The sequence below is a fragment of the Anguilla anguilla genome, chromosome 2 (assembly GCF_013347855.1).
Source record: "Anguilla anguilla isolate fAngAng1 chromosome 2, fAngAng1.pri, whole genome shotgun sequence".
NCBI lineage: Eukaryota > Metazoa > Chordata > Actinopteri > Anguilliformes > Anguillidae > Anguilla > Anguilla anguilla.
The window spans coordinates 68,464,436-68,491,848 of record NC_049202.1 but is presented as its reverse complement, the minus strand read 5'-3'; the positions used below and the strand labels follow the sequence as shown (position 1 = coordinate 68,491,848).

General features: G+C 45.6%; 1 protein-coding gene across 9 annotated transcripts; it reads left to right on the top strand.

Annotated features, from left to right (window-relative positions):
* pik3r5 (phosphoinositide-3-kinase, regulatory subunit 5) lies at positions 1–26,873 on the top strand. Of its 9 annotated transcripts, none has more exons than XM_035406293.1 (18): positions 1–243; positions 11,240–11,352; positions 14,409–14,509; positions 14,680–14,748; positions 15,169–15,307; positions 16,631–16,700; positions 17,490–17,664; positions 18,494–18,662; positions 18,804–18,872; positions 19,055–19,866; positions 20,255–20,380; positions 20,979–21,107; positions 21,703–21,796; positions 22,678–22,754; positions 22,870–22,963; positions 23,331–23,413; positions 24,130–24,245; positions 25,340–26,873. In XM_035406293.1, exons 2-18 carry the CDS (start codon positions 11,253–11,255, stop codon positions 25,485–25,487), a joined length of 2,571 nt encoding a protein of 856 aa, XP_035262184.1. In that variant the 5' UTR covers positions 1–243; positions 11,240–11,252; the 3' UTR covers positions 25,488–26,873. The 9 variants fall into 9 exon arrangements, with proteins under 9 accessions (XP_035262184.1, XP_035262181.1, XP_035262179.1 ...); XM_035406290.1 differs by having other exon boundaries at positions 20,255–20,401; XM_035406288.1 differs by having other exon boundaries at positions 18,801–18,872; positions 20,255–20,401.
* Positions 26,874–27,413: the final 540 nt, after the last annotated feature.

The window sequence follows — 27,413 nt, the reverse complement described above, 5'->3', positions numbered from 1 at the left end:
CTCAGAACCTCACACGACGCGTGCGAGCGGAGGAGACTTGTGTTTGTTTAGTTTTTTTTGTGTGCTGGTGCCCTCACAATATACGCATCGGCGTAGGATGTGGTCGCTTTGCTGACTTTTTTTTTGTTGTTTTTTTTTTACCTGCACGCGCGAATGACAGTTTGGATTAAGCCCTGAAGCCTTCCTTCACACACAGTGTTACCGCGGATGGCGTGGAGCATCGGGCATCAGGCATCGCTGCGGGTGAGTAGCCAAGTAAGTTGTGCTGAGCAGACTTCGCGCTTTAGCCGAAAGGGGGGGGGGGTGGGCGGTGGGGGTTACGGTAAACAGGGCCAGAGATAACATTTTCCTGTCATTGCTGTGAAGGGCAAACGGTGATGGCCAATAACTGTAGCGTTTCTCAGTTTCTAGAGTGTAACTCCAGTCTTATGCTTATGTATGTGTAATTAATCATTTCGAGTAGTGGTATGAGTGTCCTTTTTTTACGTAACAGCACTTAACTTACCTGCTGCCGTAAGGAAAGACACCTAGGTTATAAAATCACATCAAGCACATGAGGGATGCGGCCGCGTTCAGAGCATCTGGGGGTTTGGAGAGCACCTCTCACTCCTGCCGGCGAGGCATTCAGCGAACAGTTAAATTTCTACCACAGTATCATCACTGTAGTTGCTGCATGCTGACATCGCACTGAGAGTGACCTGGAAAGGAGAACGTGCTTCTGCGGTGCTCACGGTCATTTAGCCCCCCGGAGCTCACCGTTAGAAAGCAAAGCAGCGCCACCCGAGTGTTGCCTCGGTACGGCAAATGCAAGGGCTCCTCCGCAAAGGCTAGAGCATCTAAAAAAAAACAGTCCAGTTCTGTTATCGGCACCGGCGCTTCGCTAACGAAAGATCGATGATTAGATTGTTGTGCTTTGATGTCGCTGTGTTGCACCCAGAGGGGAGAAAAATCCTTATCTTTTGATCTGCCTGATCACGCCGAGGGGCAGAATTTAAATGAATGTCAGCAAAACAAATAGGCCCTGAGAAGGAAATGAATGATTTCAGTGGGTGATTTCTGCACTCTCAGAAAAAAAGGGTTCTTTGCCTTGTCTCCATAGTGCGTGAAAGTGTGAAAGCACCCAAATGGAACCATTTTGGCCGACAAAGAACCTCTTAAAATAGATATGGTTCCCCCACGGATGCACAGAGGAGCCTTTTGGAACTCTTTCTTCTGAGAGTGTCATGCAGTGGTCCTGGAGAGCTACAGGGTCTGCTGGTTTTTGTTTTCACCTTAAAATCGGCACCCGATTGAGGCCCAAGACACCGGGTGAGTTGAGTGTTAACTGTGTAATCAACTGCTCTAATTGATTCATGGAGTGCAGAGTCACTATGAAAACCAGCAGACCCTGTGGCTCTCCAGGACCAGGGTTGGAGACCACTGGTGTAGTGTCTTCAGCTCAGCTTTTCGGTGTCTTCCACCCCGGAGTGTAGCGTAGCGGGTAAGGAACTGGGCTTGTAACCGAAAGGTCGCAGGTTCGATTCCCGGGTATGACACTTCTGTTGTACCCTTAAGCAAGGTACTTAACCGACCTTGCTTCAGTATATATCCAGCTGTATAAATGGATACAATGTAAAATGCTATGTAAAAGTTGTGTAAGTTGCTCTGGATAAGAGCGTCTGCTAAATGCCTGTAATGTAACGTAAATACAAATGTACAGTTTTTCAGGCCGAGAATGACATAATTCTGACCACACCCCCTTCCATATATTTGTTATCCAGTATTTTACAATAGGGATGATAAATATGTGACATTATATCAAGTTGAAACAGATATTTACTCATTTGCATTGTCCTTGAGGAAAATTTATTATGCTGTGCTGAACTTGGTTAAGGCTAATTCAGTTGGCTTCAGCAAGTGGCAGAATAACTCTGATGGTATTAAGAATAGAGAAAAATATGAACTTATGTTCCAAAAAGCTGCACTGTTTCATAAAGTACCATTTCTTCTGCTGGCCTGTATGAACAGTTATACATCATAAGATTGATTCAGAGGTCAAAAGCTTCTAGAATAGCTCTTATCAATGCTGAGTATAATTACAATACTCATGAGACATTTACCTGTCCTATAGCTGGTGATAAAACTGGTATAAGACTAATTGTATGTTCCTGTTTTTTATCTTTGTGGTAAAATTTAAATTTCATATTTGTTTGTTTTTTTTTTGCATTGTTTCTGAATGATAGCTGTCTGACCCAGTGTTGAATTGCTCTGTAGTTATGAGTTCAATAAACCACAGTTGCATCAGGTCTAGTGACAGCCAGCAGCTGCTGTTATGCATATTGTACAATTTACAAGCAGTAAACAGGAACAATTTTACAGTGTTTATCCTATTATCCGTCCATTATCTATACCCGCTTATCAGGAGCAGGGTCGCAGGGGGTGCTGGAGCTTATCCCAGCGTGCATTGGGTGAGAGTCATCCTATTATATGCATATATTATATTATATTCTAGGTGTTCAAATTCATAAGCTGCCCAGAGCTTAGGAAATATGTTCTCACATTACTTAATTTAAAAAATATATTATATTGTGGTGCTATGTAACAAAATGGTTTGGTTGGTCACATGTTATGTTGTGAAGATCTAGAATGGTGACACTTGGAGTGTCACATATGGAGTACAGATCAGCAGCAGGATGTGGTAGTGATGGATGGGGGGGGGGGAGGAGGGGCAAAATGATGTCATGACTGAAAAGGAAGCAGCTTCCTCTGCAGTTTCCTCCAGAGTTGCTCAACTTCTCCTTTAGAATTGTCCATATGATAACATTTTCATTCTAATAATACAATGAGGAAGAATAATGCTGGTCTACAGAGCTGCTTGGATGCGTGTGTACAGTGCTTCGACACGGCACCATATTGGACAGTACTGAACATTCGCTACAGTGCAGAAAAGGCTTTTTTAGAAGTGAGCGTGTCATGCCATATCGGTGCTATTCCACCGCTCCAACTGTCTTCATGTGTGCAGTAGTCCCAGTTTAGGATGATTCGTCATGGCTCGAAAAGGCACTGATACAGCCTTTTATTCGTCGCGGATCTTATCCTGGACAACATGCAGCAATTACGACTTGAAGTCTTCAACAGCTGGCCTACTGGAGAAACCAGCGCTATATTGGGGACACTGTGATTCACGAGGTTGAAACTATGCTGAGGTGCTGTGGTTCGTAAAAGCACCTGTGTAAAATTAAAATTAAGAGTGGTTCAGCATTGGTCATTTCCTGGAACCATAGTTTTAATAGTACCCTGCTTTTTTATGTATCTTTGTACAGTCAGATAAATGCAGCAGCTCAACATTTCAGCAATGTCTTTTGCAGTAGCTTTCAAGAAGGATATATAAGGTTATAAGGTTATTATGCAAAAATTAAATGAAAATTAAATTTAAAATGATAATTTTGGCATGCCTCTGACAGTCCCTAATCAGTTGTTCATCTTGTAAATGAGTACCCAAAGATGATTTATTTATTTATTTATTTATTTATTTTACCATTTTGTATTGCAAGGGGGTGGTTTCAGTGACCCTCAGCATGAAGTAGAGAGGGAAATAAATGCAGGCTGTAGCATTGCTACAGGGATTTGCTTCCATTCAGCCAGAAGAGCATTAGTGAGTTTGGCCACTGTTTGGGCGATTAGGCCTAGCTCGCAGTTGGCTTTCCAGTTGATGGTTGATGTTGTATGGGGTGGAGGTCAGGGCTCTGTGCAGGCCAATTAAGTTTTCTCATGCCATTCTTGATAAAAACCATTTTTATATGGACCTAGTCGTGTGCCCGGGGGCATTGTTATGCTGAAACAGGAAAGGGCCTTCCCCAAACTTCCCCCATTATGGGCATTAATATGGAGTTGGTCCACCCTTTGCTGTTATACCTGCTATTCCAATTCATCCCAAAGGTGCTGGATGGGATGGAGGTCAGGGCTCTGTGCAGATCAGTCAAGGTCTTCCACACCATTCTCAGCGAATCCATTTGTATGTGGACCTCACTGTGTGCCTGAGGGCAATGTCATGCTGAAATGAGAAAGGGCCTTCCCAAAACTGTTAGGGAAGCACAGAATCATCTAGAATGTGATTGTATGCTGTTGCATTAAGATTTGCCTTCCCTGGAACTCGAGGGCCTAGCCCACACCATGAAAAACAGCCCCAGATCAAGGGAAGTCCAGACACCTTTGGTCATATAGTGTAAGTTATATAAGTTATATCAGTTATTGTAAGTCACTAAGTGTAGTGATCCGATCATTGTCATTGTATATATTTGTGAATTTGCACACTGTAGTAAATGTCTTGGCACAGTCTCTGCATTAGAGCTGTTAGATCTTTCTCAGTTCACTTTGCATATCTGTAATTTGTTCCATAGTTAGATGAAGGTCATTCATGCTACGATAACGCCCTTCAACATTTATTATGTGTATTAACATGACGGACAGTTATTTAATAACCCCAAACCAACAACAACAACAACAAAAATAATAATTATGAACCTTCTTCTGCCATAATCTGTAACTCCATTTATGTAGAGAAGCACTTCAATAATGTACTGCACTGCGAATTTGCTCATTTTGTTGTTTCTTTTCCGGATCTTCTGTGCAGTTTGAATCAGTTTCACAGTCACCTTCGCACTGAGGCGCCACGCCCGCCTTGTGGATGTCAAAGTTTGCCTCTGAAACTCCTTTCTGCAGTTTGCACAACATGTCTGTCCTTCCTGTTTGCTCCTTTATGCGAGTCTTATCTGCAAAATCATTGTTATCACCTTTATTCTCACCTTTCTCAATTCTACTTCACACTTTTTTCTTTTCACTTTTTTTCTTTATTTACGTTGGGTATATCTTGAGGACACTTGATGTCAGCTGAATATTGAAACTGCGCAACATCCCTGACCTGATATTGCACCTTTGAGTGTTTTCTGAGAATTGGTGAGCTATTCAATACGTTCAAGTCATTGCGTTCAAATGACTGCAAAAAATAATTTGAAGCTCACGTCGCAAAAACTATGAACAATGGGTGGCGCTCACCTGTATCATTCAAATAAATGCTAACCTCATGCGCCTTGGTCTTCAGTGGGAGAACCCACCCTTGGCGGAATTTCTTCTCCAAACGATTTCAGCCAAAAGATATAAATGAAGTGACCTCCCATTTTTTCTCCTTCGGAACATAATTTTAATACTGAGAGCCTTTACTGAATGGTTCGGTTTCCAAGCCCGGGAACAGGGAGCTCTGGCGATTGTTATCACCTCTTTCCTAAGCTTGCTTTCTTTACGTTCCCGCGAACTAATGCTTAGCATTAGTTTCCGGGAGATAATGCTAAGCACAACCGTGTGTGGATGGTGTCATCAGTGACATTTGCTCGTTTTAAAATGGCACCTGTTTCCTATTTAGAGACACGATTGTTGCATTAAAATAATCAATCCGAGCCATAAATCGTAACGACAGGCCGTTTTTGCGCAACAGAAAAACATCAGAGGAGAGCTGTTCCACGAACAATGACAGAGATCGGAGGATAACCTTGCATGATCCAAGCCATTCAAGTCCAGTTTCCCAAACAGCACGGTGGCTGGGAAAATATCTCTTTTAATATTTCTGTGGAATATTACTGATTGACGCTCAGTATCCTAACCGGTAGACCGCCACGAAGAGACCTCTTTGTTGGCAGTTTTTTTTTCTCTCAAAAAGGGAAGCACTTACAGTAGCGCGTTATTGTTCGTCTGTTATTTCCTAAAGCCATCAGGAGCCGATTCTGAATAAGGGGAATCGCAGCTTGTTTCAGAGGAAAAGTCATTTGGACTATCTGACCATATCAAACAGGGGCTCCAGCACAATGTAGTGCTTCTGCTGATCTGTGGGAGTCTATCGGCTTCGTGGATGGCAAACAATGGCGCAGCACCTGTTTCCTCGGCAGACCAGGAGAACGGTCTTCCTGTTTGGGGTCTCGATGGAAACGTGTGAAAACTCAGGGAGGGATTCTCCGTGCCGGTTTTTGCGCTAATGTACTCCGGAGCCGGGTTCATAACCCCGTTGAAAAATCATTTCTGCGTGTGTGACATCCATGGCACCCTGGCCCAGTGCTAAGCGAAAGCGTGCTGCACCACCAGAGTTGCTGTGGACTGGTAATAGCGCACTACGTTGAGGGTTTAACACCTTTCAGTACAGCTCGCAGAGCGGGCTTTGAAGCTCACTTTGTGACCCTGCCTGCCCTCTTACCCTGCTTGGGTCTGCAGTGGTGCTTGCTTGCATGCACACAGCATGACGCTGAACCAGACATGGAGACTGAAAGCATGTCATGATTGACTCGAGAACTGGAACAGTACCTCTGCCCATTGATTGCCAATGGGGGGGGCGGCTCTCTCTGTGCAGAGGTCCACTGCTGTCATTTTCCTGAAGGATTTCTTGTCAGGATTTTGTATACAAATTCCACCACAGTTACCTCTTATTTTCACACAGGTCATTATTATTAATAATCTGTGATTAGTTGACCATTACACATACCCTATTCCTGCCTCTCACCCAGTGCATGCTCAGATAGGCTCCAGCCCCCCCCCCCCCCCCCCCCCCCCCCGCAACCCAGACCAGTATAAGTGGGTTAGAAAATGGATGGATGGATGGACATACCCTGCTTGAACCAGATAATTGCTCTGATAATAATGGTTTCCGCTGTTATGTCCATTTGTTTAGTTTTTTTTTTAAACTTTAGGCTATATCACGCCCTTTCACGATTTTCTATTTCCAAACTGTTCACGAGGGAAAATTAGTTGTCTGCCATGCTATTTACAAAATTTTGGAAATCTTAGTGGGAAACAAGGAAATAACATGTAGGGAATAATTGGCATAAAGCTGAGGTCAGCGCATTTATACCGAGAAGATCTGTGTGGAATAGACACAAAAGTCAATTGTCAACTGACTGAAAGTTTTCATTCCTTGTTGCAAAATGTGAAAATGTGGAAGTAAACTTGTTGACATTGAAAAGGACATGCACACATCCCCTTATGAAAAGGATATGATTTCATGATTATGACATCTGTCATTTCAACAGAATTGTGTACAATGTCTGTTTGTTTTCTAGTATGAATTCATTAGCACTAGGATGACATTAAGCAAGTTACAATGGTGGGCCACATTCCATACCTTCACTCATGCTGTTCTCTGGGTTACTGTATACAGGAGAAAAATAATCGCGGCAAATTATTTCAACACAACTGCGTGTGTATACGTGACCATCAGCTCCGTGATCTGATCTGGAATCAGCTGCAGTAATTCTCAGTTAATTCTCCTTGCGTCCACTAATACGTCATTGTATTTATTTCACTGTGCACAACCATTGAGAATATGACTTAGCAGTGAAACATCATAAATAAACCTTACTGCGAAAGGCCATGTTGTGTAACTTGTATGTAATCTTTTTTGGCAGTTAGTTTGTGAGTGTTTATTTCCACCTGCTCGTTAAGGGAATTGGAGTGCAGTAGGTATTGTTTCAAGGGCTTTGAGCTGTGTGAACTTCCTGCAGGAATGTGTTAATGAGGGATCTCCCTGATGACCAGTGCGGGGTCAGGTGAACCCAACCCCCCCCCCCCCCCCCACACACACCCCCTCGCCAACGTTTCGCTGTCCGCCAGTCAGTGCAGGGTCCGTTTGCCCCAGCTGCACACAATGATTGCTTCCTGCCTCATATCCACAAGAAATGCCCCCCCTATGTAAAAATAGGGAGGGCTTCATCCTCTGAGGAGCCTGCCACAGGGGCAGGTCAGTGTGTGATAGGGGCAGTTGGTCAGTGCCTCACTGTCCCAGGAGCAGGTCAGTGTTTGATAGGGGCAGTTGGTCAGTGCCTCACTGTCCCAGGAGCAGGTCAGTGTGTGATAGGGGCAGTTGGTCAGTGCCTCACTGTCCCAGGAGCAGGTCAGTGTGTGATAGGGGCAGTTGGTCAGTGCCTCACTGTCCCAGGAGCAGGTCAGTGTTTGATAGGGGCAGTTGGTCAGTGCCACACTGTCCCAGGAGCAGGTCAGTGTGTGATAGGGGCAGGTCAGTGTGTGGCAGGAGCAGGTCAGTGTGTGATAGGGGCAGGTCAGTGTGTGGCAGGAGCAGGTCAGTGTGTGATAGGGGCAGTTGGTCAGTGCCTCACTGTCCCAGGGGCAGGTCACTGTGATGGGGGCGGTCGGTCAGTGCTACACTGCCACAGGGGCAGGTCAGTGTGTGGCAGGGGCAGGTCAGTGTTTGATAGGGGCAGTCGATCAGTACCACACTGTCATAGGAGGAGCAGGTCGGTGTGTGGCAGGGGCAGGTCAGTGTGTGACCGGGGAAATCGGTCAGTGCCGCTCTGAGATAGATGTCTGTGATGCTAGAAAGACTCTGTGATGAAAGCAGAGTTTCTGTGTCTGTGCTCTGTGGCTTTAGAAGGGGAACCTCTCAGTAATATCATAATACAACGCAATGTATGATTCTCAACCTGTAGACAGGGTAGCATTTAAGAGGTCCTAAAACGTCCTTTTTTAAGAAATAAATCTTTTAACTGCGAAAAGGTGTTGTTAATATTTAAAATGTTTTGTTCAGAAAAAAAAAGTAAGATACACTCTTAAAATTAACAGACATTCTGTTATTTTGCTTTGCACAAGAAGTGTGAATATGATCTGTCCTCCACAATGCACAAGAGCACTGTTAATAATTCAATTTAAAGAACTGAAATAATCCTGTGCTGCTTCCACTGAATGAAATTTGATGCTTCTTTAAAAAAAAAAAAAAAAAAAAAAGCTTGACACACCCTTACTGGTTCCTGTTGCTCCAGTAAAATATTCACACGTATTTAGCTGTTTCATTGCACCTTATCTAATCCGTTTTCCTCTTTGGGCTTTCCCTGTTCATTATCAATTTCCTGTATTACAGGACCTTTGCCATGGCTGTCAGTTGGCTTGGTTTCATTAGAAAAACAACATATTCTGTCTAAAAATAAGAAGCTATCGGTCAGTTTTCGCACATGCTAACTCTAGCAATATTCTTGCTGCTATGTCATATCCTGTCTTAAAATAAGAAGCTATTGCTCAGTTTTCACACCTTGTAACTCTCGCATCATGCTTGTTGCTATGTCATATCCAGTCTTAAAATAAGAAGCTATCGCTCAGTTTGCACACAGTGTAACTCCAGCACCATTCTTGTTGCTATGGGGGGGGCTGGTTGCCGTGGAGATACTGCTACGTTGATTTCAGTTCTGTGACGCCTGTGTCAGGTTCACATTGGCCAGGATCGATGTGGAACTCTCCAGCTGAAGGCCAGAGAGCCGGGTACTGGTGTAAACACTATATGCAGTCATTTAGGGCCCCGTATCTTGGGTCAGAGAAGGAATACAGTTTAATATCATCTATGGCTCAGTAAAAACAGATTCTTGTTTTTGGGTCCCCAACACACTGGGGCCGGCTCTGCTTTAGGGGGTTCAGTTTGTGGGTGACTGTCGGGAAAGTCTCAGAAGGTTGACTAGTGGAACGCGGCTCAGAGCAACAAGTGAATAAAAAGAAGGTCACACTTTCTTAATCCCTTAGCTTGTTAGCCACCCGCTTCAAACGTTTCTCCCGTGTAGCATCATGAGCTACGCTATCAGCAAAAATAGCTGAACGTGGATCCATCCGTATGTAAGCGAGCCAGCAAACCTGGCTCTCAGTTCGACTGTTTTGAAACCGATGCTGTTGTTTTGAAAATGACTCTTTTTTTTTTTATTCTAATGACTCTCAAACCAGTGGACCACCCTGACCTCTGTGAGCAATGAGGAAGAGGAGTCTGTGTCTGTTTATGATTAGCAACATGATGTTTCTTGGGGTTTTTTTTTTTCTTGACGGGGACTGCCAGCACTATTTCTATATCATCCACAGTAACGCTCTTGCACAATATCGATTTCCGCACCTCAGAAAGAATTGTGACATTCTATTTTTTTTTGGTACATTTTGTCCCCGTCATACGAAGCAGAGAAAAGGAAGAGTGAGTCACTGGTGTAGCTTCAGTCACCCTTTCGTTTCTTCTGTCACCGTCAGCTTCACCTCAGGTCCAACCCGGGGTTTTGAAAGCTGGTTGGTTGTGTCACGAAGACTGAATCTAAGAATGACCGTGTGGAAGTTGCGCTGCATCGCTTTTACAATTCCCCCCCCCCCCCCCCCCCCCGGGCTCTGGGCTCTGGCACAATGAAAATTTCCACAGTGGTAAATTTTCCAGTGTGTCACAAAAGTAGGAAATCACAAAAGCGACACTCGCTAGACGACGCAAACCTGCGCCCTGGCGCTGTCGTTAATGTGTCACTTGTCGGTCGTCCGCAGTGCCGATATCCATTAGCCGACGTCGGCCCGGATGATCGTGTCAGTAACACAGCCTCCGACAACAGAGCCAGCGGGCGGCCGAGTGAGAGAACGCCTATATCAGAAACGGACTCCGTCAAACACACACATTTCTGTGCATCGTAAATAACGCTCCAGCGTGTGTTTAAACCCGGACGGTGACGTGCGTTTCCCATTTTAAGACGGTGGCGCAATTTCCTTAGCCTCTCAGAGGTCATATTTACTTGCCTGCCCAAGGTCACTAGGAGACGGCAGCAGCTCGAACGAGGATGTTGTTTTGACAGCCCGGGCACTTTCGGGTGGCATCAGGAAAACAAACAGGCAGTCTCTGTGAACGGCACAGAGAATTCCCAGCATCCTGCTTTGTATTTCCCCCGCCACAGACCATGACATTTTCATAACACGTATAACTGATTCACTGCCATGCAAAACCTCGGTCCTGCGATTCCTTTTTCCTTGTAAGGATGTCAGGATGTCGTTGTCTCAGTCAGAGTGTGTGTGTTTGTGTGTGTGTGTGTGTGTGTGTGTGTGTGTGTGTGAATGAATGCCTCCAGAATGCTTTTCCGTGCATTGCTCACACTGAGGTAGACCTGGGTCAAATACGTATTTGTTTTGGATTTAAATACTTTTCTACGCTTTACTGATCTTGTCTGGTGTATTGGAACCAGTCAAATACACTCAAAAAGTGCAAACCCCGCCTTCTGATCATATTGGCGGGCTCAGTTATACCAGGCAAGATCAATGGAGCACAGAAAAGTATTTGAATCCAAAACAAATACGTATTTGACCCAGGTCTGATTGAGGTAGACCCTTCGTTGTGATGAAGCCTGGGGGGGTGGGGGGGGTGGGGGGGGCTGGGGGGTGGGGGTGTAAGCGATGAGGCCCTGAACGTGCGCTCATGTCTCTTCCTCCTCAGGAGATGAATTAAGATGCAGCACACCTCCTGTACAGAGGACCGCATCCACCACGCCCTGGCACGGTGCCTGGACGGCCTGAGCCTCGGCCCCGTCCCAACGCCGTCCTGGCACGGTAAGCCCACTCTCCGGATCTGGCGGGACTGGGACAGGAGTGGAGTGGTGGGGGGGGGGGGGGGGGGTGGAGGGGGTGCTTGTCCTGTATCTGTCCTTCACAGGAGCTGTTTGCTGGATAAAGACTTAACAGATCCACTCTCAGCTATGCTGACACATTACATTACATTACAGGCATTTAGCAGACGCTCTTATCCAGAGCGACTTACACAACTTTACATAGCATTATATCCATTTATACAGATGGATATATATATACTGAAGCAATGCAGGTTAAGTACCTTTCGGTTACAAGTCCAGTTCCTTACCCACTGTCCACCAGGGAACTGTAGCTACAGGACGTTACCGAAGAAGAGCAGACGCTCTGAGATCTTAAAACTTCCTATTCAGCATTCAGCTGCATTCGGATCAAATGCCCGACTGGTCCTCCACTCAATGCTTAGCCGCGTACGCAGTACTAAAGAGAGAGAATACTCACACTTCATTTCAGCAGCATGCTTAAGAACGGCATGCTTTCATCATACCGATGACTGTAAATGTCTCAAAAAATATGTCCGCCTGATGAACACAGTGCATTAAAGTACATTTTCACGTCAAAACGCATTTTCATGTCAGTTCGGTTCGCCTCCTGCGATTTCGGCTAGCAGAAGCGTTGTGCCGCACAGGCGCACATGGCTCACGGCAGCGTTTAAAAAAATAAAAATAAAACCAATTTAGCAGAATGTAGCTGGGTTGGTATTCTCAGTATCTGTGTTAAAGGAAATCTGAGTGCTAGTACGCTGGCTGTGGCGGAAGTGGTGGAGCAGACCACACGGCACCACGCGGTGATGAGCGTGGGGGGGGTCGTGGTGGGTGTCGACGCCCCCGCTCACGAACCGTGCCAGCACTGACGTGCCTTGCGGTGTGCGATGACGCAGTAACCCACCGGCGATGCAAATTTACGGCAGGAATAATGGAATGCATCCAATTTGTTTAGATGACTTAGGGAGGTAGCCTGACCGAAGGGGAATCACCGGTGTAGGCTTGCGGATCCCTGATAGCGCGCAGGTACTTTCGTATGTGCTCATTTTAATTGTAATGGGTTTTTTTTTAAAAACCTTGTATCACCGGTGTAGGTTTGCGGATCCCTGATAGCATGCAGGTACTTTCGTATGTGCTCATTTTGGTTGTAACGGGTTTTTAAAAAAAAAACCTTGTATGCTTGTCAGGGCAGCTCCTGTACCCTATGCATGTAATCAGTGAAAAGACTGACAAGTTAGCATTTTCACTACAAGTTTTTTTAAATGAGTGGTGTCACAATAAATTGCATTTATTCAGCAGACAATAAGCTTTATTTTAAGTAAGCTTTTCCAGACCTGGCTATCAACAGTCCCAGACCACCAAGTATATAGCCAACAGCACTAAAGCACCAAATATAGGTTAAATATCCTAACCTGGAACTGTAATACACATACAAATTAGCAAAAAAATCAGTTGACCAAATTGCAATGAATAAAATCCATTATTAAGGTGCACATTATTTTCCATCGAATTGCTGCATTGTGAAGAGAAAAAAAACAATTCTGTAAAAAAGCATATTTTTTTACAGAGGGGAACAGTGTTGTCAAGTCAACTTTCTCTTCATTATTGTAAGCAGTGGAGGTTCAGCCTTAACTGTTGAAAATGAAGTGCCTTCTATTCTTAAAAGCACCTTCAGTTCGCCTCTTCATTCTATTCAATGCCAAAGAACAGGATGAAATTGGAACAGCATACGTAAGCGATGTTTTGTTTCACAATAACAGAATAGTAGAATGACTCCAATTTCAAGTTGAATGAGATACAAAATTACTGGAGGTCACACAACCTGAAAGTTCATGAGGTTGAAGGAAATTAGGAAGTTAGATTGAGGAGAACCAGAGGACCCATGACTCAAAAAGAAGGAAATGTTTTGAGCAAAACATAGATGGTATGTGTTTCTGTCAAAATTGTTTTGTGCAAAACATAGGTGGTATGTTTTTACCAAACCTTTTGGGAAAGTTTTTAAAAAAAAATCATAATATTGATGGTACTACATGTATTTTTATAAAACTGTTGCTGTATACTTTTCTGGAAAATATATATTTTGGGACTGTGGTGCAAATTTCAGTCAAAATTTTGAACACTCTTTTTGTATAAATTAGCCTATAGATAGCATAATAGACAACACAGCCAAATGTAAAGTACATTTTCAGTGCAATTCTAATTCTAATTAGAAGTCCACACCATGAGTGACAGTCCACCTCCTACCCTAAGTGAGATGAGTTTGGTCCTTTAACACTGACTTTGTTTTATGGAAATTTAATTTTGCAGCTCATTATCACCAATTCATTTTTACAGAGAATGTCCTAAAAAAAAAAAATCATTTTGCTATGATATTAACTTATTATGCACTGTTCCTCCAGTATATGTCACAGATGTAAGAGAGTTTTCATTCACGAATACTGATTAACCACTTCATCTCAGCATTTGTTTAACAGCAGTGTTTGTCACTGTAACTCTCACTTTGGTCCATTGGAATATATTTACATATTTATATGTTCATAAGTCTGAACGTTCCGTTTCTCTTATGTCCCTTTTTACTTTGTGTGTGTGTGTGTGTGTGTGTGTGTGTGTTTATGCTTGTGTGTGTGTGTGTGTGTGTGTGTGTTTATGCTTGTGTGTGTGTGTGTGTGTGTGTGTGTGTTTATGCTTGTGTGTGTGTGTGTGTGTGTGCACGCACCCTTGTGTGTGTGTGTGTGTTTATGCGTGTGTGTGTGTGTGTGTGTGTGTGTGTGTGTGTGTGTGTGCACGCACCCTTGTGTGTGTATGGGTGTGTGTGTGTGTGTGTGTGTATGGGTGTGTGTGTGTGTGTGTGTGTGTGTGTGCACGCACCCTTGTGTGTGTATGGGTGTGTGTGTGTGTGTGTGTGTGTGTGCACGCACCCTTGTGTGTGTATGTGTGTGTGTGTGTGTGTGTGTGTGTGTGTGTGTGTGTGTGTGCATGTGTGTGTGTGTGGGTATGTGTGTGTGTGTGGGTATGTGTCTACACGTGTGTAAGCAGTCGGCCTGTGCATGAATCGATGGAGTCTGGAAGAACTGGTGAAAAGGGATCCAGAGAACTTCCTCATCCTCCTGCAGGAGATCCTCAGGAAGACCAGAGAAGTACGAGACCACACTTCCTTCCGTCAATGATAATAAGGATAAATGGCGCAGTGAGCAGGGTCTAGGGTATAGTGTGTTGGGTGCAGGGTTCAGGGTGTAGTGGGCAGGGTGCTTGAGTCACAGCAGATGCCCAGCTGACTGTCTGTGTTTGCTGTTTGCTTTGTCCTCAGGCGCAAGAACAGTGTCAGTATGAGCTGGTGGCCCCGCTGACTCTCATGTTCTCCTCCACCCTCCTGCAGGTAAGGGCATCCCACTGAGCTGCCCTGTCTGAATGAAACAGGGCACCACTGTGCCAAACAGACAATTCTAGAAGAATTCTAGAAGATGCAGAACTCTGTAGTTCTGTGCATACGTGTGTGTGTGTGTGTGTGTGTGCGTGCGTGCGTGCAATGAGCATGACCGTAAACGTGTAATAGCACGTGTCTTGCGGGGAGAGTCGAAGTACATGTGTGAGTAACTTAATGACTCATGAGGTTGTGTGGTGGAGCTGTGTGGTCGGTGTGTCTGTGAGCATGTTCGTGTGCTCGGCTGAGTGAGAGGTGACATGTGTGAGTGTCAGTGCGAGTGCTGCTTGTCTCTCCTCCTCCAGCAGCCAAAGCCCTGTTCCTCCTCGATCCCACCACAGGGCTCTGACCCCCCCCCTCTATATTTTCTTTCAGACGCCCCACTTCCCCCCGGACTGCACGATCGTGACCGAGGCCTGCGAGGTCTTCCACTGCTTCCTCACGTGGCCCGAGCCTTACTGCAGCCTGAGCAAAGACCTGCTCTGCACCCTCCACCAGGAGCTCCGAGCCCCAGGTACCGCCCCGTCCCGCCCCATCCCGTCCAGTCCCGTCCCGTCCCGTCCGGGGGGCCAGCTTGCGCCGAGGTACCCTCGCGCCCCTGATCCAAAATGACCCCCAACAAGACCAATAGCAGCTGTATGACGTGTATCAACAAATGACGCGGAACAGCTGTAATGTGTATTCTGTCGCCATCTAGTGAGCAAAATATTAAATGGCATGGGGCCGTTAAAAAAAAAGAGTGAATAGGTTAGTATACAGTACATTCATGCAAATGATTTCTACCTTTGTATACTGAGAGCAGAAAAAAGTGCATATACACTCCATATTATTTATTTATTTATTTATTTATTGTGTAAAACATGACATGTTAGCCAGTGTGTGGCATTCATCAGAATTTCCATAAACAATGACAAATGTGGATATTTAAGCAAAAACGAACAAATTGTTATTGAACACAGGTGATTGCACTTGAGTACAAGTGTAAATGGATATACTGACCAAGAGAAAAGGGTAGTTCAATTTTGTCCTACTCTAACTACATCATTCATTTTATTTTGCCAATTATAGTTTCAGGAGTTAAAGCCGAAAAAAAACAGAGCTCTTTTGTGGGGATAAGTTGTAGGATTGTGAATTGTAAAGACCATTGTAAGGGGTGTTTAATCTTGATATAACCACAGATTTTTTTTCTAATTTCAAAATATTTCATTTTTAAAACAGCATTGTAAATAGGATATATGACGGTCTAATGAGTTATGAGGGGATTGCATTTTAATTTTAAGTTAAACTTAAGTTGAACCCTTCCCAGAACTGTCCAGCCCAGGGGCTACACCTACAGGCAGTGAGGTCATTGATTAAAAGGTGCACACGATTCAGAAGGAATGATGAGGAACTAAATGACACAAAACAGACAATTGCCACTGAAGAAGAGTTTGAAGCTGTGAAAGCATAGTTCCTCATTCTACGCTCGAATGATTTACGGAAAATGTGCTGAAAATAGGGCATCATTTAAATGTGGCCCACACAAACTCTTATTTTACAGCATAAATGGGCAAATAATATCAAGAGCGATCTGGTCATTTGTTGTTTGTTCTGCGTGTATGTGTGTGTGTCTGTGCGTGTACGATAGAGAGAGACAGACAGAAAGCGAGAGAGCGAGTGTGTGTCTGACTGTATGTGCACTGACAAGATTATCAGAGCAAAACAAGGAACTACCAAAAAAAAAAAAATTATAATTCCTCTTGTTCAGTATGCTCTAAATGCAGGCTTTACTCCCTCAGCAACCTCTCCCAGCACAGTATCAGTGTATCTAACACCCGTATGTTGTGTTTCCCCTCAGGTATATCCTACCACAGGCTGGTGAGGGAAGAACAGGGCTTAACCACGGCTAACCACCGCTCAAAGACCATGTAAGTCAGGCGCGATCAGCAGAGAGTCTGCATTTCTACCGGCGTGTCTAGTTGCTGCGTGCCACAGGGAAGTGGCAATCTGCTGCTGTAGTAGTCTAATTAATTTCATTTTGTTCTGTGATGGTGTGAAAAATGTTGTTTTCCTTCCGTGGCTTATCTCTACGTGCAGGCCACAAGCCTACTTCTGCTTTTTGTATGAGGTTTATGGGATGGAGGAGGGAGGGGGGAGGTGAAGGGGTGGGCGGGAGTTGTTGCCGCAATTTCCTCCACGTACTATAAGTTACTCACTTCTTCCACATTTGGACCAGTCCACTCATTATAAGTACAGATGTGCATATTTTTAGGTGTGGTCACAGAAGACCCAGAAAGCACGTACAGTTCCATTAGAGTTCTATTAGAGTTCCATACTTCTCATAAGTGCTTTGCATATTGGGCACCATTCTCTTTCCTGCTACATAGTCCTTTTAGGGCAGGGTTGTTCTGTACCTAAGGATTTGTTAAGGTCAATAGAGTCATGAACTCTAACCTGGTGTCTCACCCTATGAGGTTCAAGTGTGTGTGCGTGCATGCGTGCGTGCGTGCGTGCGTGTGTGTGCATGGTATGGTACGTGTGTACGTGTGTTTGTGTGTGTGTGTGTGCATGGTAAGTGTGTGTGTGTGTGTGTGTGTGTGTGTGTGTGTGTATGCATGGTACGTGTCTGTGTGTGTGTGTGTGTGTGTGTGTAAGGGTGTGTGTAAGAGGGTGTGATTATGAGTGCTCAACGGCATGCTGTGTTTGGGTGTTTTCAGGACGGTGCTTCTGATGAACCCGATTGACGTTCCCCCAGAGTTCCTCTCTGTGTCGGAGCAGCTGAGCGGCATCCGGTACTCTCAGAAGGAGACGCACGTCACCCTCATCAAACACGCGTATCAGTCCGCCCTCGGCACGAAGTACCCGCTCCAGAGTATGCACAAGGCCCTGCAGGTACACACACCTGCACGCTGAGATTCGCCCAGCAGTACTCTTACCTCTCTCCTTTATATTTACATAAATACAGTGTAGAATTGAATGTTTATCTTGGCTCAAAAAAAAAATGTTGGCTTTTGTTATATTGTAGCATTTGGCAATGATGCGAAACTGAGCTTACCCGCCAAAACGATATTTGAAGAAACAGGCAACCCCAATGTAACCCCAGTTGGTGTAATTATCGGCCAAATGCATATTTAGTGGGCTTTTTTGATTTGCTTGGCATTTGTTTAGTTAATCTAATAATCACAAATAGGTGTACCAGCTGTGCAACTATCCAAGCACACCCAAAGTATTGATATCCAGGTACAAGAAATGTACAGAAAAAGTACAGAAATGTACTTTTAATGTAGGTGTACTTATGTTACAACGAGCCCTATATATTATTGTACCTTAAAAGGTTTGGGATGTTGTCGTAACCCCCGTAAGTTACCGTCCCATCTGAAGCATGCAGGGCTTGTGTTTGGGCCGGTGTTCAGGCTGCCCTAATCAGACTCCCTAAAAGAACGGCTTACATTTATTTAACATTGAGCGTTCTTTCGGTAAGTTTTAAACAAAGATAGACATTCATTCATATAGTTTATTTGGTAGGGACAATGCAAGTTAACATAGTACCACTTCAACTCGTTACAAACAAGTTGATGTAACTGATGTACCGCATACGGAGATTATAGCTATTGCTAGTTTCCAACTCCTGTCCCTAGTTAAGCTTTTAATAAGAGAAAAAGAGCCGTGACGAGCCCTGATCGACAAATGACATCCCGGCCTCATGCCTCATCGCCCTCAGTCGAAATGCGCGGAGGAGGTGGGCCAGATCTTCTCGGCGGTGACCGAGGCGCTGGAGACGGCGGCGTCCACGGAGGACGCGCACAAGGCCAGGGAGCACCTCCTGCAGGGCCTGGAGGGCCTGAGGCGAAGGATCGGCGTGCCCGTCTCCAACGGCAACAAGTCCGACGGTGAGCCCGGACCCTGACCCGACGCCCTCTCCTCTCACGCGGCGTCAGAGCGGTTTACCGTTTTCTGTGTTCTTGTCTGTCGTGAATGTGAGATGCGATTGAGGCTTTTGTGACTGTTCTTTTTTTTTTTTCTTTCAGCAGGAATGCTCCAGACTCTGCTGCTGCCCACAGCCAAATGCTACATGTACGAGTGGGACAGGGACAGCTTCGGTAAAGATGTTTTGCCTCTTGTGCTCAGAGTCTTATTTTGACTCCGCATATTTATATTTTGAGTGTTTTGTCTCAGCAGTGTATTTGTTGTAGACTTGTCTGAGCTCTGTTGTCAGTGTTGGGGAGGTTACGCGGGTAGAGGGTGTTGGTACGTTATTCTCTTGGCACTTGTCATCCCTCAGACATTTTACATAACATCCTGGAGCATGAGCACGGCCTGGGGAGCAGCCAGATGACTCCCGGACGCCCGGAGCTCGACGACGAGGAAGAGGACGAGGTGGAGGAGGAAGAGGAGAAGGAAGAGGACGAGGAGGACAGCATGGAGGAGATAGGGGTCACGGGGAACGGCTATGCGGACCACCGAGCCTCCACCCTCTCCACCGTCTCCACCTTCTCCACGGCCTCCAAGGACTCCATGTTCTCCATCTTCTCCGTCGCCTCCAGCTGCTCCGGGCCCTCCGTCCTCTCGGTCGCCTCGGGGGTGGACAGCGACTTTTTCGAGGACATGGAGGACAGCCCGCCGGAGCGCGTCTCCAAGTCCAAGGCCCGGCTGAGCAACCGCTTCTCCATGCTCTGGGCGCGGTCCACCAACACCCTGATCCGGGCCAAGAGCCTGGGGAGCCCCGAGGGCAAGGACCGGATGGTGGTGCGGTCCAAGCGCTCGAACTCGCTGCCGCAGCAGGTGCAGCTGGGGGCGCTGGAGCAGCAGCAGCCCCTCCGCCACGTGTGCTTCCGGCGGAGGCCCATCCTGAGCTGCGAGGAGGACGGCAAGGCCGCCACGCTCCGGGTGGTGGTGTTCGGCGCCGACCACGTCGCCGGCAAGGTGGCGCGGGCCTACAGCAACCTCCGGCTGCAGGAGAGCGCGTGCCCCCGCCTCACGCGCGTCTTCAAGCTGGAGTTCTTCTTCATACCTGTGAGGCGGGGCTCCGGCTGCCCCGCCGCGCCCGGCCCGGCGTCGCCCTCCACAAGCCCGCTCAGAGGAACCGCCAACACGGTGGGTACGGCCGCCCGGGCTCCGTGGCTCACGCCAACGACTGCCGCGAATTCTCCTAGCCACACCTTTCTACGTTATATTCACCTATATATAGTTTTCTCTTTCATTATGAAAACTTTTTAATAGACAAAGGTACGCTGAATTGTTTTTTTTTTTTGCAGTTCATATGAGGGATATATTTTTTTGAGCAGCTCGTAAGTTTCCTGCGTGTACTGTGCTGCTGAATGTTTAGCATTTTTTTTTCATACGTCTGTTGTAATTTTATGAATCCTGTTCTGCCGTGTTAGTTAGGAAGATGGCGAGCGTCGTTGGGCTGAATGGCCTGTTCTCGTCATTTGTGTTATGCTGTGTTCTTATATTACGTTCTGCCGTGTCTCGGTCGTCACAGGAGCCGAGTGCGTTGTGCTCGGAGGACAGCACCAATGACATCGCGCGCTTCATCGGCATACTGGACCCCTGGTACGAGCGCAACATGCTGAGCCTGCTCAACCTGCCCGTCGGCGTTCTGTGCCAGGTGAGACGCCAGCTTCTGCCCGTAAGTCGAATCTCAGCCGCTCAAAAATGGTAAAATGGACTGCATTTATATAGCGCTTTTATCCAAAGTGCTTTACAATTGATGCCTCTCATTCGCCAGAGCAGTTAGGGGTTTTAGGGGTTAGGTGTCTTGCTCAAGGACACTTCGACATGCCCAGGGCGGGGTTTGAACCGGCAACCCTCCGACTGCCAGACAACCGGTCTTACCTCCTGAGCTATGTCACCCCTACAGAGCTCGGCGTGTAGCGGCTGCGAGCTGTCATCGCTTCTCTCGTTAGCGCGCGCCGCTGGTTCTCGTTAGCGCGCGGCGCTGGTTCTCGTTAGCGCGCGGCGCTGGTTCTCGTTAGCGCGCGGCGCTGGTTCTCGTTAGCGCGCGGCGCTGGTTCTCGTTAGCGCGCGGCGCTGGTTCTCGTTAGCGCGCGGCGCTGGTTCTCGTTAGCGCACGGCGCTGGTTCTCGTTAGCGCGCGGCGCTGGTTTCCGTTAGCGCTCGCTCACCGTTAGCATCGGTAACTCGGCTGGGGTCGTTGCGCGTCGCGTTCATTAAGCGACCGTTGTGTGTTTTTTTTTTCCCCCCCAGCAAACCTCGAAAATAGAAGCGGAGTCGTGCGACAGCGCCAGCGATCGGCTCCCTATTCTGGCCGACCTGGTTCTGTACTACTGTCGCTACGCAGCTCGCCCCGTGCTCGTGCAGCTGTACCAGGCCGAGGTGAGTCCGACTCCGCCCCCCTCCCCTCTTCCCCTCAGCTTAGCAAACGTCACGCCCCCTGAAACTCTGGCAAAAACATATTGGGATGGCGGGTATGCCATCCCGCCAAGTTTGGCGGGGCAAGTACAAGTGTTTTTTTTTTGTTTTTTTGTCACAAGGAAATAAAATTTACGGAGAGGAACGATCAACAGATTCAATGAAAATGCCAGCTTTAAAAAAAAAAAACACATTTTGATGTATACTCTCAGAAAATATGGGTACATAGAATTGTTCGCCTGGCCAGCAATACATAATTCATTTGTACCTTCCTTTTTTTTTTTGCTAGTAAAATGTACTTATAAGTAGGAAAATAGCACATTATTGTACATTCAGGCTACATTTTGGGAAATTTAATCCTTTAAGGAATAAAAAACGTATTTCCCTCCTCCTATTTCTGAGAGTGTAAGTCGATCGTTCTCGGGACAGCACATGACGAAAGATGAAGCGGCGTGGCGTTGCTGTTCCCAGCAGTACGTGTTGTTTGTTTTATCGCCTCACTGAGTCAACGTTGTTTGGCGGTGTATGACTGACCCGGTCGTTGTGTGTCCCGGCGCAGCTGACCTTGGCCGGGGGCGAGCGGAGGAACGAGGTGTTCATTCACTCTCTGGAGCTGGGCCACACGGCCGGAACCCGCGCCATCAAAGCCATGGGTGAGCGCAGCCTGTCACTCGTCCACAAGCTCCGCCCAGGTCGCGCTGTGTGTTCTCAGAGCATCCTTTGTGGCCATCTCTCTCTCTGGTGCTGTGTGTCTATCTCTCTCTGTCTCTCTCTCTCTCTCTGGTGCTGTGTCTCTCTCTCTCTGTCTCTCTCTCTCTCTCTCTCTCTCTCTGGTGCTCTGTCTATCTCTCTCTCTCTCTCTGTCTCTCTCTCTCTCTCTGGTGCTGTGTGTCTCTCTCTCTCTCTCTCTCTCTCCCTTTCTCTCTCTCTCTCACTCGCTCTCTCTCTCTGTCTCTGGTGCTCTCTCTCTCTCTCCCTTTCTCTCTCTCTGGTGCTCTCTCTGTCTCTCTCTGGTGCTCTGTCTCTCTCTCTCTCTCTCTCTCTCTGGTGCTCTGTCTCTCTCTCTCTCTCTCTCTCTCTCCCTTTCTCTCTCTCTCTATCTCTGGGTCATATCCAGGTCAGAATTCTTTAAATGTACTCTGCTACTGAGGCATCCAGCAAAAGCATGTACCAAAACAAAAGACAAAACAAAAAAAAATCGCCAGAATGCCATTTCTGTCACTGTGACTCATTTTAGTCCACATTCACAGAAGAGTTATAAGCAGGCCACCACTATGTACTTCTGGTTTTACTAGTCTGAACTTCAGTTGACACTGCTGAACCAGAAGCGGGGGAGTACCGCTTTTTGAAACTTGTTGTTATTTGTATGGATCATTTGCCATAATAATTAATTGATTGGTCGATTAATTGATTGACAATTGTGCATGACAATGTTTGTCAAAGCGTCGATTTATGCAATGGAACTCGAAACTCTGGATAAGGGCGTAAGTAGTTCTACAGGAAAGAACTGAAGCAGTGTCACTGTGTTCTGTAGGTGCTGCAAGCAAGAGGTTTGGGATCGACGGGGACCGAGAAGCCGTACCTCTATCACTGGAAGTGCTGTACAACAAGGTACGCTCGAGCGCAGAGGCATTTCAAAGGGGTGAAATCCCAGGGCATCGGGCTTAAAAAAAAAGACCTGGTCCTCCTCCTGTGCGTACATTAACCCTTTGATGTCTGCTCTCAGGTGGGCGTGAGTGGGAGGAGCAAATGGAGTAAAACAGAAAAGGTTTGCACTTCCATCACCCTGACCAAAGCCTGCAGGAAACCTGAGGAGTTAGGTATGTGGGTAACACTTATCATCTAGAGTTTAATAGGAGTGTTTCATGGGAGTTGTGTCCTGTATTTATGCGTCCTAAAGTTTTTACTTGGAAAGTCTTATTAAACTGATGAATATCAGTGGTGTTCTTCATTACTTATGGTGATTACCATATCATGTAAAAAAATAAAATAAAATAAAAAACTGGGGTGAGCTAAAATAAATACATCACACGCTGTTTATTGATAGGTTATTATATATTTATTTATATAACATTTATGTACAACGTGGCGTTCAACTTAAATGCAAACAGATGTTACAGATGTTGACCGATGCTATGAGTGATAATGCACAGCACATCATAGATGCCTCTTCGTGTGTTTGTTCAGATTCCAAAATGGAGTATCTTACGATGATGATGACCGAGGTGCTGAAGAGGCAGAATTCTAAATCCAAAAAGGGCTACAATCAGGTGAGCGGGAGGACGCGTTCACATTACATTACATTACATTACATTCATTTGGCAGACGCTTTTATCCAAAGCGACGTGCAAAAAAAAGTGCATTTCATAGTCGTAGACAACTGCTAAACACGGGTTCGGTAAGGTTCACAGGCGCGATAACAGCCGGCGGTGTTTACACGGTAGACACGGCAAGTGCAGCATGAACAACATAAAGCTCAGCCCCAGGAAGTGTCTCATGTGGTTAAGGGTTTTGCAACAACTGACAGAAAAATCAGCAAAAACAACTTAAGCAGCGGCGTGCCAAACCGAAACCAAATATAGGTTCTCACGAGTGAAAAACATTTAAAGAATGTCTGAAATGTCACAGCATGCAAAAAACAGGTTTTTTTAAATGTTTTTTTTTCTCTCTTTAATACATAATAGTTTCTTCTCTCTTGAAATGATTTATGCGGTAGTGATTATTCGGCTAGAAATAGCTGTACAAAATATGTATTGTACCTTACTGAACCCGTGTTCAGCAGTTGTCCACGACCATGATATGCACTTTTTTTGTACGTCGCTTTGGATAAAAGCGTCTGCCAAATGAATGTAATGTAATGTAAATGTAATGTAGTGCAACGGCGATGCACAAACGTAGCAGAGACCAGATGAGCCTGAAAGCTCCCTGAGAGGCTTTAGCGTGTAGCGTGATGTCAGTTTCTCCCATTCCTTTCCCGTCCCCGCAGCAACTTTCCACCATGGAGGTGAAGGTGGACAAGGTGCAGGTGAGTGGCGCCGGCAGCACCACCTTCGCCGTGTGCCTGGACCAGGACGAGAAGAAGATCTTTCAGAGCGTCACCAGGTGCGTTGCGACGCCTGCTCGACGATCGGAGAAGGAGCTGAGCTCTGACGTACTGTAGCAGGCCCCATGCCACTTTTTCCTTTATCAATCAATCCACATTTATGATGTTGAAGTCCTCCCTTATTGCGGTGTGCTGTCAGTTATCATTACTCAGAAAGCTGCCACACGGAAAAATATAAGCTACCTTACAGCAGAAGGTAGAATCAAAACAGTCAAGATTATCAAGTGCAATAGTTTGAGTTTATGCCCCAAAATAGCCAAGTCATTTATCTCAATATTTATTTAGCCTGTAGTGTGGCGTCACTGGCTTGCATTTGAATGCATCTCAGTGTGCCCATGCTTCAGCTGCAGCTGGCACAGAGAGGTAACCAGCAACTCCAAACTGGAGAGAAAGAAGGGGAAAATAAAAAAAGTTACCTATCAAAGAGATACATAATATTTTATGTTTCTGTTAGATGTCGTAAAATTTGTAGCAAACTCAGTTATAACTTGTGCAATCTGCGTAAATGGACTGCATTTATATAGCGCTTTTATCCAAAGCGCTTTACAATTGATGCCTCTCATTCGCCAGAGCAGTTAGGGGTTAGGGGTTAGGTGTCTTGCTCAGGGACACTTCGACACGCCCAGGGCGGGGATCGAACCGGCAACCCTCCGACGGCCAGACAACCGCTCTTACCTCCTGAGCTATGTCGCCCCTGTGTGTGTGTGCCTGTGCTTTTCTGTGTGTGCGTGTGTGTGTGAGTGTGTGTGTGTGTGTGTATGTGTGTGTGTGTGTGTCTGTGTGCGTGTGCGTGAGTGTGTGTGAGTGTGCGTGGTACGTGTGCATGTGTGTGCATGTGCGTGTGTGTGTGTGTGTGCTTCTGTGTGCATGGTACATGTGTGCGTGTATGTGTGTGTGTGTGTCCGTGTGTGTGGTGTGTGTGTGTATGTGTGTGTGTGTGTCCGTGTGCGTGGTGTGTGTGTGTGTGTGTGTGTGTACCTGGTGTGTGTGTGTAAAAATGCAAGTGCACATGAGTGAGTGCAGGTGTGTATACTTGCATGCGGTGTGTATACTTTTTGCGTGTGAGACAGCTCTGACCCGCGTCTCCCTGCAGGTGTGACGTGACTGTGTGCTACAAGCCGGACAGCACAGCCGACTGGAGGCTTCGCAAGATCCTGGCTGCCCAGAGCCAGCCCCTGCACCCCACCTTCTGCTCTCTGCTCTGCCTGCCCATCGCCACCTTCAGTGGAGCCCAACCTTGACTGCAGGGATAGAGCCAGCTCCCCCCCTCAGAGCAGATGAACCCGGGCCACATGTTGTTGAGTTTAGGCACGTAGGGGTCCGTCACGGCAATGGCAGCTGTATTGCGGACCAGCAGTGGCCAACTGCTACCAGCCGCATGTAAGGTTTGTGCGGCATTGCAATTTTGGACCCAACTGTGACCAGCCACATTTAAGGCGTACCATGGCATTTGGATTCTGGGCCAAACGTTGGCACAAATGCATATCAAACCCTGACCGTCCTCGCCAAAAAAGGTCGAGTTGTGGCTGCGTTCTGGCAGGCGGACTTGGATGGGTTCACCGCCATCACTCCATGGGGGCATGTGGACCAATTGGACTGCAAAGCAGTTGCTGTCTGGGCATAGCAGCTGCAACATGCAGCCCAGGGACTCAAAATGACAGTAATCAATCAAAATCAGCCTCATGCCGTGAGACAGTGGGCAGAGTATGTATGTACAATAAATGTGTAGATTTGTATAAAACGGGAATGATGAACATGCCAAAAATGTTGCACGAGCATCGCCATGAAAAACTTTGTTCAGGATTAATTTATAATTTTTTTTTTTTGAAATGTAAACTTTTAATTTGTAAGATTTGAATCTGTCTTTTTTTAATCTGTAAATTGTATTGACCAGGAATGGGAGGCATTGTAGATTGTTGCACTCCTCCATCTTATATCAGCTTGCACACTGCCACTAGAGATAGATCGATCGATGTGCAATATCCTGATGTACCCCCAGGCGGACATGTCAGAAAACAGACTGAAGATCAGTGATGTTGTACAAAATGCAATTTTGGGGTATAACACTTAATAATTTTTTTTTAATTTACCAAAAAACTGTATATTTTAGGCACACTGGCAATTCAAGCAAACCTTATTAGTTTTTGAGCTATGACATATTTACTGTACATGGAACAAGATAAGAATTGTGTGTATAAATGACAAAGAAAATGGCGGTGGTATATTATATACTAGACATAATAATTTGAATCTAAATTGTTTTTATGCAGCAGTGCACAACAGTAGTATCTTTATCTCCCTGTACAGAATGTAATTTATTTTCTTTCAGTACTTAATAACAAGCATATGTGGATTGCTGTAAATTTTGACCTTGTGAAAAAGCCAACGGGGTGCTTAAACTGTACAGAAACAAAGCAAAAGGTGCATACCTGAAGGGAATAACATTCAGATAGCAGTGAAATATACTCCTTTCAGATCAGGTTAAACTGAGGATGAGTTACAAATGAGGTACGTTTTACTAATTAAATGACACTTATCTTACGTGCACTCTATATTTAAGATGGTACTGATAAAAAGGTTTAATATATGTATATATTAAAGATAAGATATGCTTTTTTTACAGATGATGTTAATACTGATTCACATGTTTTTAATTACTGTAAGGGTTGTTTGTATGATGACGTTTTCATGCTATGTCAGTTGTATTGAGCATCCATATATCCCCTTATAATGTATATGTGTGTGTGTGTGTATATATATATATATATATATATATATATATATATATATATATATGTATATATACATGCATACAGTGTACTAATAAAATGTCAAACCAAATCAGTGTGAATATTTCATTCAAATCAGAGGAACAATGATTACATGGAGTGGACAGTAGGGTTGAGAGAAAGGAGCATTGAGAGTTAGTTTGAGTGATCAGTTTGTGCGATTTTCTATAAATTTCCTAAATAAATTCACGCACTCAGCACATGGTAATCTCCATTGGTGCTGGTGTTGTCTTCTGTAGGAAAACCCAACTCAATGGTGGTATGAAAGTGGAATGAAATCGCCAATCACATTCTGCACCAGGCCTATATAACTTTGTTTCATTATTGTTGTTATGAGTCTCATCCTCCTCTGAGGCTTACGATGGAGAAACGAAAGTT